The sequence below is a fragment of the Notolepis coatsorum genome (genome assembly GCF_963971535.1).
Source record: "Notolepis coatsorum genome assembly, chromosome: 6".
Lineage (NCBI taxonomy): Eukaryota > Metazoa > Chordata > Actinopteri > Aulopiformes > Paralepididae > Notolepis > Notolepis coatsorum.
The window spans coordinates 30,904,264-30,923,408 of NC_140170.1; the positions used below are offsets into that span (position 1 = coordinate 30,904,264).

Genomic DNA, 19,145 nt, shown 5'->3' on the forward strand with positions numbered 1-19,145 from the left:
GGGAAGAGGAGTACTCTACTTCCAGTCTACAGCTAAACCCAGGCTGGTGAGGAATCCCACCACCTGCCTGGTATGAGACCTGGCGATCTTCCCTGACCGGCCGAGGACCAGAACATCGTCCAGGGTAGAATAAAATGTGTATCCCCCGACGACGCAGAGACCCCAGCGCGGTCTCCACGCACTTGGTGAAGATGCGAGGAGCCAGAGAGTAGCCGAACGGCAGCTTCTGGTACCCGTACGCCAGTGGAGGTTTCTCTATGACAACACGTGAAATACAAATTCACTCATAATTCATAATTATTATTAATTTACATATACCTATATATATATATATATATTATTTTTTTTATTTTTTATTATTATTATAATTTTTTTATTATAAATGTTTTCCTCTGTAAAAAGAAATGCCAGTGCATTTTTTTTTTTCAAAAATTGCCAAAATGTACAGCTCTGAGCAGGCCTGCACTGCAGTATTGCCTGCAGTAATTATTCGTGCAGAATATCTGCACATGTTGACCCATTGTTAAATAAATAATAAATAATAGCCAATCAAAATAGGCTATTAATGTCATCTAAGCACGGTCTGTGCAGTTAAACTCTTGCCATTGAATGGAGGATTTAATGATTGACAGCCCTTGACATCCAATACACGGAGGTTGAATGATTGGCAGCCTTGCAAATCCAATCAGAGTATGGCTCCTACGTCTGCAGCTCTGTAGCTACACAGCTGTTTCTCCCCTCGCGGGATTGATTGATTGAAAATTTTATTAACAGAGCATTGAGAGCAGCCACGTTCGAAACCTCTATATTAGTGTATCTAACATTTAGCACTTTAATAGCGGGACATTTACTGAGGACCAGCACAACACACATGTGGATATTATGATTTAACAAGTCTATCTGTCCAGGAGGATGACAACATTATTGCAGGTACTGTAAGCATAAGCAGGCAGCCTAGCAGTTTCTAGCTTGGATGCCATGCTAATAACTACTAACGTTATCAAGCTAGCTTGGATGTAATGTATCCCTTTGGCTGCTGGCTGCTAATGCAGCCTGCAGATAATATTTGCATGTGCACTGTGTTAGTGGTGAATGAATGAATGAATGTTGCCGCTAGCTTGTGGCTATATGACATTATGATCATATAGGCATATTTTTATGAGTGATGGAAATAATTTGCGATTTTAAAATCAACCGTTTTCAAGCATTAACATCACTAACATGTCACAAAAGCATGTCGAATGTAAAACGTTAGGTTGGCAATACGTTAGCAATAGGTTCAAAGTGTCATTATATCGTTTTAAGTTTTCGAGTTGCGATCGTCTATCCAAGCCGGAACCGGAAATGGACATTTGGAACCATGGGAATTGTAGTTTTGTAGAGGACATTCATAGCTGTCGGCCAGCGCTGTAATTTCTCCGATCTACACTTCCTGTCACATACTATGGTGGTTCAAAGTTCAGCATTCTGAATGAATCATATCAATAATTGTTATGATTCGCGATAATAAGCCACAAAAGGTAACTGTCATGTAAGGGATTGGCTCGTGTTGCTACACGGACAGGTATATATGTGGCACAGTACTTCCTGGTGTGGAAAGCTAGTAAACAGTCAACGTGAACACACGCTCTCCGTCTCGTTCCCTGCTGCGACACATCTTTATTTTTTTCGTCTCCTTATATTAAGTTATCCCACTTCTGACACCATGTTGTGTAAACCTTGTACTCTTTGGTTCACATATAATAACGAGAAATCGTGCTCACCTGTGCACTCTTCAACAACCGGCTCCACAGACAACAACACCTGAGGTACCTGAGCCGACTGTGGAACAAGGTAACTCAGACACACACACATGCCAGCCAGCAATGTGGCAGTGACATTAGAAATGACAGACATTCTGATAACACCAAAGTGCCCTATGTGACTTTCTCTGGCAGGGTGTCACATCTTCCAGTTAGATTGGATATGTGAAAGACTGTTTGGGATTATTTTTTTTTAAACAGTAAATGAAGTATTGTGGTGATCGGAGAATGTGAATTTCTGAAGAAGAAAAAAAGAGAAAAAAAAAAGATGGGAAGAGAAAGGGAAGATGATGTGATTTGTAAAGATGATGTGATTTGTAGGTGTTCATAAGTTCAGTAAGATTTATTGTTTGAAAATGTTATGCAAATTGGATGCCTATTGTGGTGTAAGATTTATTATTATTATTATTATTATTATTATTATTATTATTATTATTATTATTATTATTATTATTATTATTATTATTATTATTATTATTATTATTATTATTATTATTATTATTATTATTATTATTATTATTATTATTATTATTATTATTATTATTATTATTATTATTATTATTATTATTATTATTATTATTATTATTATTATTATTATTTGTTTAACACTTTGAGTGCCACGCCGGGTTTGCTTTTTACCCCCTGAATGCCACCATCGGCGCCAATGTTAACGTTAATATCGCCTAATCTATGTTTTAAATTATGGCTATGTATCTAATCTGCCCATCGCATTATCAAAGACTATTTTCCAGTCAGTGCTGTCAAGGCAGATTGGTTTTTTATCGCGTCGTTTCCGTTTCAGAGCATTTAGAAAAGCACCCGTTTTGAGATAAAAAACAGACCATTCTGGACCATTCTATGAAAATCGTCTTTTACTGGAATATTCCACAACGTTGATATTCGTCTGCCTTTTTATGAATAGTTTTCAAATAAACGCTAGATGATCAATATTATACGTGCACGCAAGCACATTCGGGCCGCGCACGGATAATCGCCGCGTTGATTTCCTCTTGGACTTTTACAGTGAAACCGAAAGAGCCCATTTCACAAAACAGCTTATAACTTCATCAAAATTAGTCTGATTATCCTAACACTGATAACATAGAGTCCTTACCTGACATCAGATGGTATCCAACTGGTATATTCCAATTCCTGATCACCATTCGAAAAAATCGATACGTGTATGGATCCAACGCGATACAGTAGAACTCCATGATCAGCGGGGCTCAGAGTCTCCAGAATGAACTGTGGTAACCCCGGCTGGATCAGTGGACTGGAAAATGTGGAGTACCGGATTTTTTTCCCCATCCATTTTCATTGAGTCCATTCCAAAATCCCTTATGTCATCTGAAAGACGATAGGGGGCGCTTTTTTCCACATATAATCTCCGGCGGTGCTCGTGTATACTCGGGTAGGCTCGCGTGATGCAATATGATTTCAGATCGCTAAAAAAAAAAAAAAAAAAATCTCGTGAGTGGCTTTCAACCACATAAAAATAAACCCGAGATATCTCGTGTGTGGCAGTTAAAGTGTTAAGGGACGGGGAGATGTTTCTTACTAAAAGGGGAAGATGTCATGTAAGGTATTGGCTCGTGTTGCTACACGGACAGGTATATATGTGGCACAGTACTTCCTGGTGTGGAAAGCTAGTAAACAGTCAACGTGAACACACGCTCTCCGTCTCGTTATTATATGTGAACCAAAGAGTACGAGGTTTACACAACAGTAACGTTTTTGACAAATATTGAAACGCAGTCAGTTTCTCCTCACGATTGTTAGCAATTAGATCTGAAATTAGTTTCAAAACGGTTACACTGTGGGGGAAATAAAAAAGTACAGTCGATTACAGTAGATATCAGTATCTGTTATTATGCACGCCTGGTGATACTAAATCCAAATTGAACTCTGGCATTTGAAAGATACTATATGTATATATATATATATAAATGTGCGAATTGGCTATAATAAGGTAATGTATAAGTATATATTCTATATTCTATAATAATATTTCAAATTGCATTGGTCCGGATGGGAGAATTCAGTACTGTATATACAGAACCTTCGGTTTGATCATCTTCCCTTTATTAATTTTCTTCGATTTTTTGTACACATGATCTCAAGAGGGTACTGAACGAGGTCAGTGGTCGTTTTTTAAGTTTGGTCATTATTATCATGGTGTTATTCACTGTCAAAGATGCAAAAAAAATCATAATTCATATTTTCCTTTGTTTCATCACAATTTAAGCAAGCCTAGTAATAGACACAATATTTCTGACACTGTGAATATATTCACTCAGGTCCATAGATGTACCTAGATACCAAGAATATGCAAATAGCCCTTGTAAAAGTGGAGCAATATTCCATTTACCTAGGTATACATTTTATGCGGATTTTCACCTGGGGTGGAACAGGCTTTAGTATGTATATTGATAATAATATTAATATTAATTAATTGATTGATTGGTGTTGGTATTAATATTAATATATAGTGTATATTAATATTATGTTTTCATCTGTGTCCACTGACCACTGACACACAGTGGGGGATGTTTTAAAAATATTATTTAATATATAATATAATATAATAATTTGTGCTTCACCTAAAAATTTGGTCACCAGCCTCCACTGCCGTACGCTAAGCCCTGAAAGGAAGCGTAGGTATGTCCTAGGAGGGAAGATCGGGATGTGAATACGCATCCTACAGGTCTATGGAGGTGAACCAGTCCCCCACCTGACAGCGCTTAACAGGTGGGTGACGGTCAACATTCTGAACCTTCCATGGGACAGGTCCAGTATGGGTCTGACACCCCCCCCCCCCCCGATTTCTCGGGCACCAGAGAATATCGGGAGGAAACGCAGTTCATCGCGTCCTCCCATGGGACCACGACGACGGCCTGCTTCGCCGCCAGAGAACGAATCTCCTCGGCCAGGGCTGTCACTGCCGCGGACTCTGATAATAGAGTCTGTACCAAACCCAAAAACGGAGGGCGGGGGTGTGTAAACTGTAACACAAGCGCCACGCTTGCGTTCTCTCCATCCACACCGACATACGGCTACCACTGCAGCCATACGTGGTAAAATTCCAAAGCGCCCCCACCGACAACCGCCGCTGGTCCGCTAGGAATCGTAGATAGGTGGCCCGGTCCCTCCCGCTGTGCGTTGTCAACCCTGGTCTCGCCAACCGCGCAAGCAGGGTGTCTCGTGGAGCCGGGATATCGCACCCTGACTCGACCACCGCGGGAGAAGTCCAGCCGAGGGAGGCACTAACGTAATACCCGGCCTGGCGAGGGCGGGGCTGGGGGGAACCCACGCCGCGACCTCCTGGGCCTAGAGTTCCCCCTCTGACAAATTTTTTTAGATAAAGGGAACCCTGCTTCCTCGACAGATACAACACCAGGCTCACCAAACACAGACGCAGGACGTGTGGTGTGGGAGCCGCTTGACAGCACAGAATTCTCATAGACAGACCCAGGCCTAGCTAGCAAGTGGGTGTCAGCCCCTGTCTCCATGAGAAGCTAAATGTGGGGCCGCTTGCTCTTCACTGGAAGAACGCAGCCCGCAGCCAAAGGGAACAAATCAGAGCCCTGTGTCCTGTAGTGTAGCGGGGGGGAGTAACCAGAGAGCATGCTAGACACAGCTAGATGGCAACGTTTTTTTAGGGCGTGCCCATCTAATATAGCCAATCCCTCGGGCCGCTGAGGCTGTCAGCCTTGTGATCACCTGTTTTCTTTGTGTCCAGGGTATCTCAGGTGGGGGAAACATGGCCGCTGGCCGGGGGCCTCGCAGCAGCCGCTGGCGAGGCCTTGCTCTCACCTCTGGCTGCGAGGTGTGGGGCAGCGTGGGGCCCAGGGCAAATACCGCCCACGCCTCCGTGGACAGACCAAGGTCCACCCACGGAGAGGGGAGCCCTGAGGAGGACCTCTCCCCTCCTCAAGGGAAGATTGCTCCAACCAAAGATGCCTGTGAACAACCGTTGAGAGCATCCTAGCCCTCCCTGCGGTTATAGCTTGCGGCTGGGTCAAAAGCTGAATAACCTCAAAACCTTGCGTGATGGTTTTGACGTCGGCTGGCCCTAAGGCCCCACCATCCTACACCATTTTTGACAGAAAAACAGCCAATTGAGCAATGTTGCCAGTCGCTGCTAAATTATGTACCGCGGCGGTATAGGCTTCATCAGCCCACCAGCCACCTGCCGGGCCGACTCGCCTCATGGCGTAGGCCGGGCGGGACACCGTTCCACCATGTCAGGGCAAAGGACTGATGCCACCTGCTTCACTAAGCACAGAACACCAGTGGTGGCTGCAGACCAAAGTCTACTACTAGTGAAGCACTGCCTCACTAGTAGTCATGCAACAACCTCCACTGCGGTGTGCACCCATAAAGGGATAAATGAATGAATGAACGAAAACTCTATTAACATATTGCAGAATGGGCTAGCCCAATACACACAATTGTTAAAGGGAATGCAGACCAGAGAAAATGTTAGTCCTGTCCACATCAGGGACCCCCATTTCCAATTCATAGATTCACAAAAAGCACACCTGCCCTGAGCCTCAGCCCATCCACCCATGTAAATGGTAAATAAGCCCCCGTTAAACCCCCAACATTAGACACCGATTGACCGTCAGCATGAATGGTTAAGAGGAGGGAAGACAGTAAAGACAGCCCTCGGCGGGGTACATGGGAACGGCGCCCCAACATTGTAGCACTAGCATTAGCTGCGCGCTAGGATACTTGGAAAACATCCAAAAGAGAGTCATGTTTTCCCAAATATCCCGCCCCCCGCGCCAATACATCACTTGGTTGTCTCACGGGACAACGAGCAGTATTACCCATGCTAGTATCAATGCCTGATAGCGCAGGCCCTACCTGTGCACGACTTAGCTCGACTGCTAACCGTCGTGCGACGTCCCTCGGTCCGCTGTCACGAGACGAGGAAAACCCAGGACAGGACCGCTGCGCTGTTAGGATGTGCCGAGAAGGTTCCGGGGGCTGGTGAACTTCTGGCGAATACCCAACATTGTGTAATTTCTCCCTATGTTTCATAACAACCAGTTCACGAAGTGCACTGCTACTTCCGCGTTTGGAAACGAAATGAGTGAGCGTGACCATTTCCGGCGTCATATAGGGAGACGCATGGGAGTGGCTTGGTCACATGCAAGTGGGTGCATTTGTTTGTTTCGCGTGCACGCTAGGTGCGTGGAGATAAGAGGTTATCTCAATGGCAGAGCGAGAAGCGATAGCCAGTAATGAGATATAACAAATACTTATGCTTTCAGTAACACTGCTGCATTAAAGGGATATTTCACTTTAGTATAACTTTAAATCAAGTTTCAGCAGTCTTACCTCTATGTAAAGTCAGCTACTGTACAAGTAAACTAGCAACCACTGCTGTGCCTGTCGCCTGCTGTCAACAGCACCATTCCTCCCAGGTGTCAGGCTCCTCATTGACTTCCATTAATGTCTGGGGTTTAGACTAAATATCATACTTCTACTTGATGACATCACAAGTCTTACTTCTCTGGTTCCTTGCTTTGGGAGAGAGTAGCACATGTTCACAAATATTGATTGAACTTTCCTAGGCCATGGAAATAAAAATATTTGAATGATGTTCCCCTAACTGGCGCCCCCAAAACTGCCAAACTTGAGGACTGCATACTCTTTTTGCAAACCAAAATACTATACTTTATACTTATAGCACATGCATGAGCCTGGTCTCTTTTGAAAGATAATGTGGTATATTTTAATCTGGTCATAAGGACTTATCAGGTAATTCTATTGAGCACATTGAGAGAACGGTCAGTTAAGGTCGGTTTCTTCCTTCCTGACTCTCCTCGAGACAAGTCGCATTCCTCCTCTGCTCCTCTCCCCCTCTTCAAACTGCTATCTGCGCTCTGTGTTTCGTGCCGTGTCGGACTCTACTCTACTCAGACTTACTCAAACTCAGACTCTACTCAAACCTACTCGATATGGATCTACTAAGCTGATCACTTTCTGCTGTGGATCGCATATTTTCGTTGAGGAAGCAGAATGAGGCTGATCCTCTATGCCCACTCGCGACATTCCAATCGGGCTTCACCATTGACTTCTGGGGCGCTTGGAGAAGTTCATGCATTTACCCCATCGAAATTGAGGACGCTGAGGACATCTGGATTTTTGCATTCATGCTGCTCGGATTTGGAGCGATTGCGGTCTGGGGCTGGATTTGCCATAAGAAGATTTTGGATGGCATTCAGATCTTGGCTCTAAAACTGGCCAAGATTGAGGCCTGCCACCTTGAACTGCATAAAACACTTGCTGTGTCCCACACAGAGGAACAACGATGGTCTGCAGTCATTTTGGATGGGGTGGTGAAAATTCACACTGCTCAAAACCGTATTTAATTCGGTGCATTTCTTTTTTACTCAGAAAGCATTTTCTCCTTTCCGAAGAGTTGACTCAAGGACATAAATCAGAGAAGAAGATAAGACCAGCTGTCGAGAGAGCAGTATAAGGCCCTCCCACCCTACCCCCCCCCCACCCTACCCCCCCCCCCCCTCCTGCAGGATTTTCACTGTGCGTCACAATGTTTGCAGAGCTATATCTATATTCTATATTATAGCTATGGAGACAATACTATGGCTCATTTGACAGTCACTATCTCTCATCCAACATGTAAAAAAGAGTTAATTTTTTCATGTATACATTCGCATGTAATCCCGTGGTGAATATTGTATAGTTTCAGAGTGATCCTGGCTAATTCCTGGAAGCTGCGTTATGGAGCGCTATGTGAATTTTGCTAAAGGCGTTCGCGTTGCTTGCCTGGACACGTTACTATTTCCAAATCAAAGGTATATAATAGGTATTATGTTTCATCATGAATGGGGAGGGGGGGGGTCATTTTTTTATGCTCTGATAGTCAGCAACGGCATACGTTTTGGAGTACGTGACATATGATCATTGCGATCGATGTGAAATCATTGTTGGATCAAAGTAGGATTGATGTCATATGAGTCCTTACCTTTACTAGGAGGTATCCCAAAAAGCAATTGCAATTTCCAGTATTGATGTCCATCGGGTCCCTGACATGAACTGGCACAACATATGCCTCAAGTGTGCTGAATGCGTTTCAAAGTGCTTGGATGAAGCGATTCACTTGGCTTGGTCTAAATTCTCTGCCCGGACCATATACAATGCAACACACAGTGTGAAATAAGGTTTCAAAGGGTAGGCGATACTGCCACCTAGCAGGATTCGGCCGGTATTGCACTCCCGGGGTCTCAGAAAGAGTTCCAATGGGAACACTGAGGTCCATGAGAGTGTATAGGATATTAAAATTGAATAAAAAAAAAAACAATGAAAACGATCGAAAACCTGACTATCCTCGGGTTTTGGCGCTTAACGGTTGGCGAGATAACCCGACTATAGTCGTGGTTGGCCTTGAATGAACAATTAAGAGGCTTTGATAGTATAAGTTAAAGTTAATGGTTAAGGTTAGTGTCAGCCATTTTGTGAAATAACAGGTGGAAACCACCAAGGAAACAGATGGCCGGAGCCATCTTGTGAAAAAAGCCACATGGCAATTCACCAGGCCCTTGGAGATTCAGGCCGAAGGAAGGGGACCCCTTATAATTTAGGACAGGGGTGGGCTTGGAAGAAAATGTAATGATATGTCAAATGTTTTAAGCCATTTAGAATTCTGAGTGGATAGCAGAATCCGGAAGTGATATGGATTACGCCAATCATTTTGGGTAAGGGAAGGAAAGGTGGAGTTTCACATAGGCTAGGGTATATAGGAGGAATGCAGATGCATTTTCTTCCACCTGAATCCACAGACTGACTGGTTCCACTGACCACGGCTCCTGCATGCTGAAGAAGAGTTACATCTAGGTGTGACTTTTTTACTGAGACAGAGGCCGAAGCCAGTTTGGGACTTCACATTTTCTGTGAATTTAATTGCATTTTTTTGTAATAAAACTTTGAAATTAAGAAGTAGTTTGAGACTCATTTTCGCATAAGGGTACTTCATATAACATCTTTGACCGTCATCTACCTGAAGAATTGTCACCACAATAACATTCTAAAGTTTCTGATACAATAAAGAAAATTCACTTTTAGTGCTAATAGAAATAGAGTAACATAGGTCTGAACTTGAGTTGTAGACAAACTTGTTACTGTAGTAGTTGCAATATGCAGAAGTAGTATTTCCAAAAATGTTATGGCTTTCATAAAGATCTGTTCAGAAATGAGTGTGTAGAGTGTGTGTGTAGTGTGAAGTGTGTAGTGTGTAGTGTGTAGTGTGTAGAGTGTAGTGTGTAGTGTGTAGTGTGTAGTGTGTAGAGTGTAGTGTGTAGTGTGTAGAGTGTAGTGTGTAGAGTGTAGTGTGTAGAGTGTAGTGTGTAGTGTGTAGTGTGTAGAGTGTAGTGTGTAGTGTGTAGTGTGTAGAGTGTAGTGTGTAGTGTGTAGTGTGTAGTGTGTAGTGTGTAGTGTGTAGTGTGTAGAGTGTAGTGTGTAGAGTGTAGTGTGTAGAGTGTAGTGTGTAGTGTGTAGAGTGTAGTGTGTAGAGTGTAGTGTGTAGTGTGTAGTGTGTAGTGTGTAGTGTGTAGAGTGTAGTGTGTAGAGTGTAGTGTGTAGTGTGTAGAGTGTAGTGTGTAGTGTGTAGAGTGTAGTGTGTAGTGTGTAGAGTGTAGTGTGTAGTGTGTAGAGTGTAGAGTGTAGTGTGTAGTGTGTAGTGTGTAGAGTGTAGTGTGTAGAGTGTAGTGTGTAGTGTGTAGAGTGTAGTGTGTAGTGTGTAGTGTGTAGAGTGTAGTGTGTAGTGTGTAGTGTGTAGAGTGTAGTGTGTAGAGTGTAGTGTGTAGTGTGTAGAGTGTAGTGTGTAGTGTGTAGTGTGTAGAGTGTAGTGTGTAGTGTGTAGAGTGTAGTGTGTAGAGTGTAGTGTGTAGTGTGTAGAGTGTAGTGTGTAGTGTGTAGAGTGTAGAGTGTAGTGTGTAGTGTGTATTGTGTAGTGTGTAGTATGTAGTGTGTAGAGTGTATTGTGTAGTGTGTAGTATGTAGTGTGTAGACTGTAGTGGAGTGTGTAGTGTGAGTATTTGTGTAGCTGACGTACCGATGCTCTCCTCCAGTGGCTTCATGATGTGTTCTGTCTCTCCCAGAATCCTCTGCTCCATGGACTCCTTCCCCAGACCGAAGTTCCTCAGCGTCATCAGAGCGAAGCGGCGGTGCTCTCTCCAGCCGGAGCCGTAGTCCACCAGGATGACTCCTGCAGAAACATGTAGGGTTCTGTCAGAGCCGTAGTCCACCAGAATGACTCCTGCAGAAACATGTAGGGTTCTGTCAGAGCCAAGTCCACCAGGATGACTCCTGCAGAAACATGTAGGGTTCTGTCAGAGCCAAGTCCACCAGGATGACTCCTGCAGAAACATGTAGGGTTCTGTCAGAGCCAAGTCCACAAGGATGACTCCTGCAGAAACATGTAGGGTTCTGTCAGAGCCAAGTCCACCAGGATGACTCCTGCAGAAACATGTAGGGTTCTGTCAGAGCCAAGTCCACAAGGATGACTCCTGCAGAAACATGTAGGGTTCTGTCAGAGCCAAGTCCACCAGGATGACTCCTGCAGAAACATGTAGGGTTCTGTCAGAGCCAAGTCCACCAGGATGACTCCTGCAGAAACATGTAGGGTTCTGTCAGAGCCAAGTCCACCAGGATGACTCCTGCAGAAACATGTAGGGTTCTGTCAGAGCCAAGTCCACCAGGACGTCTCCTGCAGAAACATGTAGGGTTCTGTCAGAACCAAGTCCACCAGGATGACTCCTGCAGAAACAAACATGTAGGGTTCTGTCAGAGCCAAGTCCACCAGACTGACTCCTGCAGAAACATGTAGGGTTCTGTCAGAGCCAAGTCCACCAGGATGACTCGTGCAGAAACATGTAGGGTTCTGTCAGAGCCAAGTCCACCAGGATGACTCCTGCAGAAACATGTAGGGTTCTGTCAGAGCCAAGTCCACCAGGATGACTCCTGTAGAAACATGTAGGGTTCTGTCAGAGCCAAGTCTACCAGGATGACTCCTGCAGAAACATGTAGGGTTCTGTCAGAGCCAAGTCCACCAGGATGACTCCTGTAGAACCATGTAGGGTTCTGTCAGAGCCAAGTCCACCAGGATGACTCCTGCAGAAACATGTAGGGTTCTGTCAGAGCCAAGTCCACCAGGACGACTCCTGCAGAAACAAACATGTAGGGTTCTGTCAGAGCCAAGTCCACCAGGATGACTCCTGTAGAAACATGTAGGGTTCTGTCAGAGCCAAGTCCACCAGGACGACTCCTGCAGAAACATGTAGGGTTCTGTCAGAGCCAAGTCCACCAGGATGACTCCTGCAGAAACATGTAGGGTTCTGTCAGAGCCAAGTCCACCAGGATGACTCCTGCAGAAACATGTAGGGTTCTGTCAGAGCCAAGTCCACCAGGATGACTCCTGCAGAAACATGTAGGGTTCTGTCAGAGCCAAGTCCACCAGGATGACTCCTGCAGAAACATGTAGGGTTCTGTCAGAGCCAAGTCCACCAGGACGACTCCTGCAGAAACAAACATGTAGGGTTCTGTCAGAGCCAAGTCCACCAGGATGACTCCTGTAGAAACATGTAGGGTTCTGTCAGAGCCAAGTCCACCAGGATGACTCCTGCAGAAACATGTAGGGTTCTGTCAGAGCCAAGTCCATCAGGATGACTCCTGCAGAAACAAACATGTAGGGTTCTGTCAGAGCCAAGTCCACCAGGACGACTCCTGCAGAAACATGTATGGTTCTGTCAGAGCCAAGTCCACCAGGATGACTCCTGCAGAAACATGTAGGGTTCTGTCAGAGCCAAGTCCACCAGGATGACTCCTGCAGAAACATGTAGGGTTCTGTCAGAGCCAAGTCCACCAGGATGACTCCTGCAGAAACATGTAGGGTTCTGTCAGAGCCAAGTCCACCAGGACGACTCCTGCAGAAACATGTAGGGTTCTGTCAGAGCCAAGTCCACCAGGATGACTCCTGCAGAAACATGTAGGGTTCTGTCAGAGCCAAGTCCACCAGGATGACTCCTGCAGAAACATGTAGGGTTCTGTCAGAGCCAAGTCCACCAGGATGACTCCTGCAGAAACATGTAGGGTTCTGTCAGAGCCAAGTCCACCAGGATGACTCCTGCAGAAACAAACATGTAGGGTTTGTTTGTAAGTGTAGCTGTACAATAAAAGAGTCGAGTCGCGCTGGTTGCCGTTAGCCTTCGGGTGCCTCAGTGAGGACATAACGTGCTCAAAGCCCCACTCCCTCGCAAACGCCCGGAACTCCCCACCGGCAAACTGGCCCCCACCATCAGAAATGGCCCTGTCTGGGACCCTGTGGCGAGCAAACTGTGCCTTGCATCGTCGGATCGTGGTGTCCGCTGACAGGTCAGGGAGCAAGTCGACCTCCCAGAAGTCCGAATAGTGGTCCACCACGAGAAGAAAGTTCTGTGCTGCATAGCTGTACAGGTCCATGCTTACCAGCTGCCAGGGCCGTGTGGGGAGCGGGTGTGACATCATAGTCTCTTTCTGTTGTTCGTGTGCATACTCATTGCACACGGAGCACTGCTGTACGTAATCTTTGACTTCCCCTTGCATACCGGGCCAGTACAGTGTATCACAAGCCTGTCTGTAGCACGCCTCGGCCCCCACATGGTTGTAGTGGATCCGTCTCAGCATTTCCGGACGCATAGCTTTCGGAATTATGATGCGCTGACTCCTGTAGAGCACGCCATCCTGTGCACTTATCTCGTCCCTGATGGCCCAATAGTCCCGGACGGCTAAAGGGGTCTCCTCTTTGTGGTCTGGCCATCCCTTCAGCACGACTGACTTGAGTGTTTGCAGACACACATCCTCCTCAGTGTGTGTTCGAATCTGTGCCAGACGTTGGCTGCTGACATTCAGATAGTCCGCCTGCCGAATGGCGGCCGTGTCCCACTGCTCCTGCCGCATGCTGCAGACCATTTCCCGTCTGTATCTGTTCTCTGTGGTGGGGTGGTGGCTCTGCTGAGTGTGTCACTTATGTACATTTCGGGGCCTGGCTTGTACACCACCGCCAGGGAGTAGTTCTGCAGTGTGAGGAGCATGCTCTGAAGGCGCTTTGGCGCACTGAGGAGAGGCTTAGTGAAGATGGACACCAACGGGCGGTGGTCGGTCTCTGCAGTCACATCACCCCGCCCATATAGGTAGTAGTGGAAGCGTTGACAGGCGAATACGATGCTTAGACACTCCTTTTCTATTTGTGCATAATTTTGCTCCGTTTGGGTCAATGCACGAGAGGCAAATGCGACAGGCTGACCCCCCTGAAGCAAGCAGCAGCCCAGACCCGTCTGACTGGAGTCGCTCTGTACGGTGACCGGCTTGTGGACGTCATAGTACCTTAGGACTGGCACCGCCGTGATCAGAGCCTTGATTTCCTTCATGGCAGCCTCATGTTTGGGCAGCCAGTGCCACATCACATCTTTGTCGAGCAGTCTCCTCAGAGGCTCACATACCGCTGACAAGCGTGGCATGAATCTCGACAGGTAGTTCACAAACCCAACACATCGCTGGACCCCTTTTGCGTCTGTGGGGTTTGGCATGTCCAGAACCGCCCTGACCTTGTCAGGGTCAACCTTGAGGCCCTCTGCGGACAGTATGTGGCCGTGGAAGCGGACCTCCTTCAGTCGAAACTGCAGCTTTTTCAGGCCCAGTCTCAGCTTTACCTCTCTGCATCTGTCCATCAGAGCGATGAGGTTCGTGTCATGGTCGTGGTTGGCCTCATCCTCTGTGTCCCCACAGCCCACTATGAGGATATCATCAGCTATGGGCTCAATCCCCGTCAAGCCAGCCAGCAGCTCATGCTGCTTTCTTTGGTACAGCTCTGGAGCCACTGACACACCGAAAGGGAGTTTTAGCCAACGTTTCCTACCCCACGGTGTCCAGAACGTTGTCATCAGGCTGCTCTCTTCGTCCAAACGGCACTGTAAAAATGCATCCCGTGCATCCACCAGCGTGAATATACGTGCCTTTGGCAGCTTATACAGCACGTCATCCAAAGTGGGCATCAGGTAATGGGACCGTTTCAGAGCTCGGTTAAGGGGCTTTGGGTCTATACACAGTCTCAATTTGTCTGGCCTTTTCACTATGACCAGATTGCTAATCCAGTCCGTGGGTCGAGTGACTGTGGTCAAGTGCCCATCTTCTTCATATTTATCCAGCTGTGCTTTAACAGCTGCCTTCAGGGCCACTGGAACGTTCCTGGGAGCACACTGCACCGGCGCCACCGTGCTGTCCAGCTCAAAGTGAATATCACCAAGCAGAGACTCAACAGGGCTGGTGAACACATCATGGTAGGTGCTGACGAGCCACTCTTTGGTCAGTGACACCTTCCTGCAGTGCTCCACTTTATTCAGCTCCTCAGGAATGGTGAAGCGTATCAGACCAAGCCTCTCACATGTCTCCCCCGAAAGCAAGGGCCTCTGGCCAGTATGTACAACTTCAAAGTCCAGTCTGTGCCTAATGACGCATTGTGTGCTGTACACCCCGAACGAGCTCATCCACTCACTGTTGTAAAGTTTCAGTTTGATGAAGCTCTTCTGAAGGGGTGTTCTAGGTGCCAGTCTTGACTTGTCCTTGATGCTCATCACATTGCATGTGGCTCCCGAGTCGAGCTGGCACCTCTGGAGGCCTTTTTGCAGTGGTAGGTTGACAAACCACTTTTTACCTTGAGTGTTCACAGCCCCCACGCTCTCTACTGTGTACACGTCTCTCTCCTCCCGGTCGCTATCCTCCCGTTCCCCTGGCCATGGGTCATCCACAGCATTTAACTGGCGAGCCTGCTGGCCTCTTTTCATGCAAACTTTTGCAAAATGGTTAGCCGTGCCACATGAACGGCATGATTTACCAAAGGCGGGGCACTGGTCACGCCCACGTTTGTGCCGTGTGCCACAGTACTTGCATTCACCAGTGTCTCTCATGTTCTGTGGCTGTGCCGATGTGTTGGCCTCGGATGGCCTGCTGGCAGGCCTCCGTCCATATCGCTGCCCTTGTGTGGCGTTAACGCTGTCCCCAGGCCCGGAGCTGCCGCTGCCCAGAGACATGGTCTTTAACCTACTGTCCATGACCTCAGCTGCTCGACAAATAATGATGGCCTGATCCAATTTAAGGTCCTTTTCTCTTAATAAGCACCGTCTAGCGCCCTCATCAGTTATCCCTAGGACAATACTGTCTCTTATGAGTTCATCTTTAATAGCTCCATATTCACAAGAGGCAGCCTTTTCTCTCAGTCTTGTAACAAAAGCACCAAACAGCTCTCCATCCTCCTGTTTCAAGTTGCCAAAAACGTACCTCTCGAATATTACGTTCTTAGCCGGTGTGAAGTATTGCTGCAGTGCTGTCAGAATAGCCCCCACATCTTTTTGTTGCTCCACGGTGAGTCCCAGGTTGTGTTTATAAATATGACGACAGTCATTCCCCATTAACCGTCTGAGCGCCGCCGCCTGTACTGGCTTTTCCTTCTCGCTGAGCCCGGTCGCAAGCAGATAGTCCTCGAACTCTGCTTGAAAGCTCACCCAGTTGCCGTGAATGTCTCCCGTCATTTTCATTGGCTCCGGAGGCGGAATGCTGGATGCCATTGTCGCCACAAACTCTCAACCAAACAACACATAAACGTCCGCTGTTATTGCAAACAGCTGTTTCGGGCCGTATATAAATCCTCTTTGGGTCCTCCTAGTTCCACTTCTGACACCATGTTTGTAAGTGTAGCTGTACAATAAAAGAGTCGAGTCGCGCTGGTTCTTAATGCCGTGTATTGCCAAGCAACAAGTAAACAAACCACACCTTCCCCATGAAGTGAGACACGTCATATATCATACAGGCACCGGCCCAGCACGCCCACAAGGCGGAGCTGTAGCCCAGCCTGTAACAGGGTTCTGTCAGAGCCAAGTCCACCAGGATGACTCCTGCAGAAACAAACATGTAGGGTTCTGTCAGAGCCAAGTCCACCAGGATGACTCCTGCAGAAACATGTAGGGTTCTGTCAGAGCCAAGTCCACCAGGACGACTCCTGCAGAAACATGTAGGGTTCTGTCAGAGCCAAGTCCACCAGGACGACTCCTGCAGAAACATGTAGGGTTCTGTCAGAGCCAAGTCCACCAGGATGACTCCTGCAGAAACATGTAGGGTTCTGTCAGAGCCAAGTCCACCAGGACGACTCCTGCAGAAACATGCAGGGTTCTGTCAGAGCCAAGTCCACCAGGATGACTCCTGCAGAAACAAACATGTAGGGTTCTGTCAGAGCCAAGTCCACCAGGATGACTCCTGCAGAAACATGTAGGGTTCTGTCAGAGCCAAGTCCACCAGGATGACTCCTGCAGAAACAAACATGTAGGGTTCTGTCAGAGCCAAGTCCACCAGGACGACTCCTGCAGAAACATGTAGGGTTCTGTCAGAGCCAAGTCCACCAGGATGACTCCTGCAGAAACATGTAGGGTTCTGTCAGAGCCAAGTCCACCAGGACGACTCCTGCAGAAACATGTAGGGTTCTGTCAGAGCCAAGTCCACCAGGACGACTCCTGCAGAAACATGTAGGGTTCTTGTCAGAGCCAAGTCCACCAGGATGACTCCTGCAGAAACAAACATGTAGGGTTCTGTCAGAGCCAAGTCCACCAGACTGACTCCTGCAGAAACAAACATGTAGGGTTCTGTCAGAGCCAAGTCCACCAGGATGACTCCTGCAGAAACATGTAGGGTTCTGTCAGAGCCAAGTCCACCAGGATGACTCCTGCAGAAACATGTAGGGTTCTGTCAGAGCCAAGTCCACCAGGATGACTCCTGCAGAAACTTGTAGGGTTCTGTCAGAGCCAAGTCCACCAGGATGACTCCTGCAGAAACATGTAGGGTTCTGTCAGAGCCAAGTCCACCAGGACGACTCCTGCAGAAACATGTAGGGTTCTGTCAGAGCCAAGTCCACCAGGACGACTCCTGCAGAAACATGTAGGGTTCTGTCAGAGCCAAGTCCACCAGGATGACTCCTGCAGAAACATGTAGGGTTCTGTCAGAGCCAAGTCCACCAGGACGACTCCTGCAGAAACATGCAGGGTTCTGTCAGAGCCAAGTCCACCAGGATGACTCCTGCAGAAACAAACATGTAGGGTTCTGTCAGAGCCAAGTCCACCAGGATGACTCCTGCAGAAACATGTAGGGTTCTGTCAGAGCCAAGTCCACCAGGATGACTCCTGCAGAAACAAACATGTAGGGTTCTGTCAGAGCCAAGTCCACCAGGACGACTCCTGCAGAAACATGTAGGGTTCTGTCAGAGCCAAGTCCACCAGGATGACTCCTGCAGAAACATGTAGGGTTCTGTCAGAGCCAAGTCCACCAGGACGACTCCTGCAGAAACATGTAGGGTTCTGTCAGAGCCAAGTCCACCAGGACGACTCCTGCAGAAACATGTAGGGTTCTTGTCAGAGCCAAGTCCACCAGGATGACTCCTGCAGAAACAAACATGTAGGGTTCTGTCAGAGCCAAGTCCACCAGACTGACTCCTGCAGAAACAAACATGTAGGGTTCTGTCAGAGCCAAGTCCACCAGGATGACTCCTGCAGAAACATGTAGGGTTCTGTCAGAGCCAAGTCCACCAGGATGACTCCTGCAGAAACATGTAGGGTTCTGTCAGAGCCAAGTCCACCAGGATGACTCCTGCAGAAACTTGTAGGGTTCTGTCAGAGCCAAGTCCACCAGGATGACTCCTGCAGAAACATGTAGGATTCTGTCAGAGCCAAGTCCACCAGGATGACTCCTGCAGAAACAAACATGTAGGGTTCTGTCAGAGCCAAGTCCACCAGGACGACTCCTGCAGAAACAAACATGTAGGGTTCTGTCAGAGCCATGTCCACCAGGATGACTCCTGCAGAAACAAACATGTAGGGTTCTGTCAGAGCCAAGTCCACCAGGATGACTCCTGCAGAAACATGTAGGGTTCTGTCAGAGCCAAGTCCACCAGGATGACTCCTGCAGAAACAAACATGTAGGGTTCTGTCAGAGCCAAGTCCACCAGGATGACTCCTGCAGAAACAAACATGTAGGGTTCTGTCAGAGCCAAGTCCACCAGGATGACTCCTGCAGAAACAAACATGTAGGGTTCTGTCAGAGCCAAGTCCACCAGGATGACTCCTGCAGAAACATGTAGGGTTCTGTCAGAGCCAAGTCCACCAGGATGACTCCTGCAGAAACATGTAGGGTTCTGTCAGAGCCAAGTCCACCAGGATGACTCCTGCAGAAACATGTAGGGTTCTGTCAGAGCCAAGTCCACCAGGATGACTCCTGCAGAAACATGTAGGGTTCTGT

The 19,145-nt window shown here is 47.3% G+C and overlaps 1 protein-coding gene across 1 annotated transcript in view; it reads right to left on the reverse strand.

Annotated features, from left to right (window-relative positions):
- LOC311229433 (cytochrome P450 2F2-like) overlaps window positions 1–19,145 on the reverse strand; it is a gene marked incomplete at both ends in the record, with an annotated part of 105,731 nt that overhangs the window by 31,679 nt on the left and 54,907 nt on the right. The window contains one exon of the mRNA XM_084315516.1: window positions 10,888–11,040. Within this exon, the coding sequence (XP_084171642.1) occupies window positions 10,888–11,040 (153 nt within the window). The remainder of the gene's footprint in view (window positions 1–10,887; window positions 11,041–19,145) is intronic.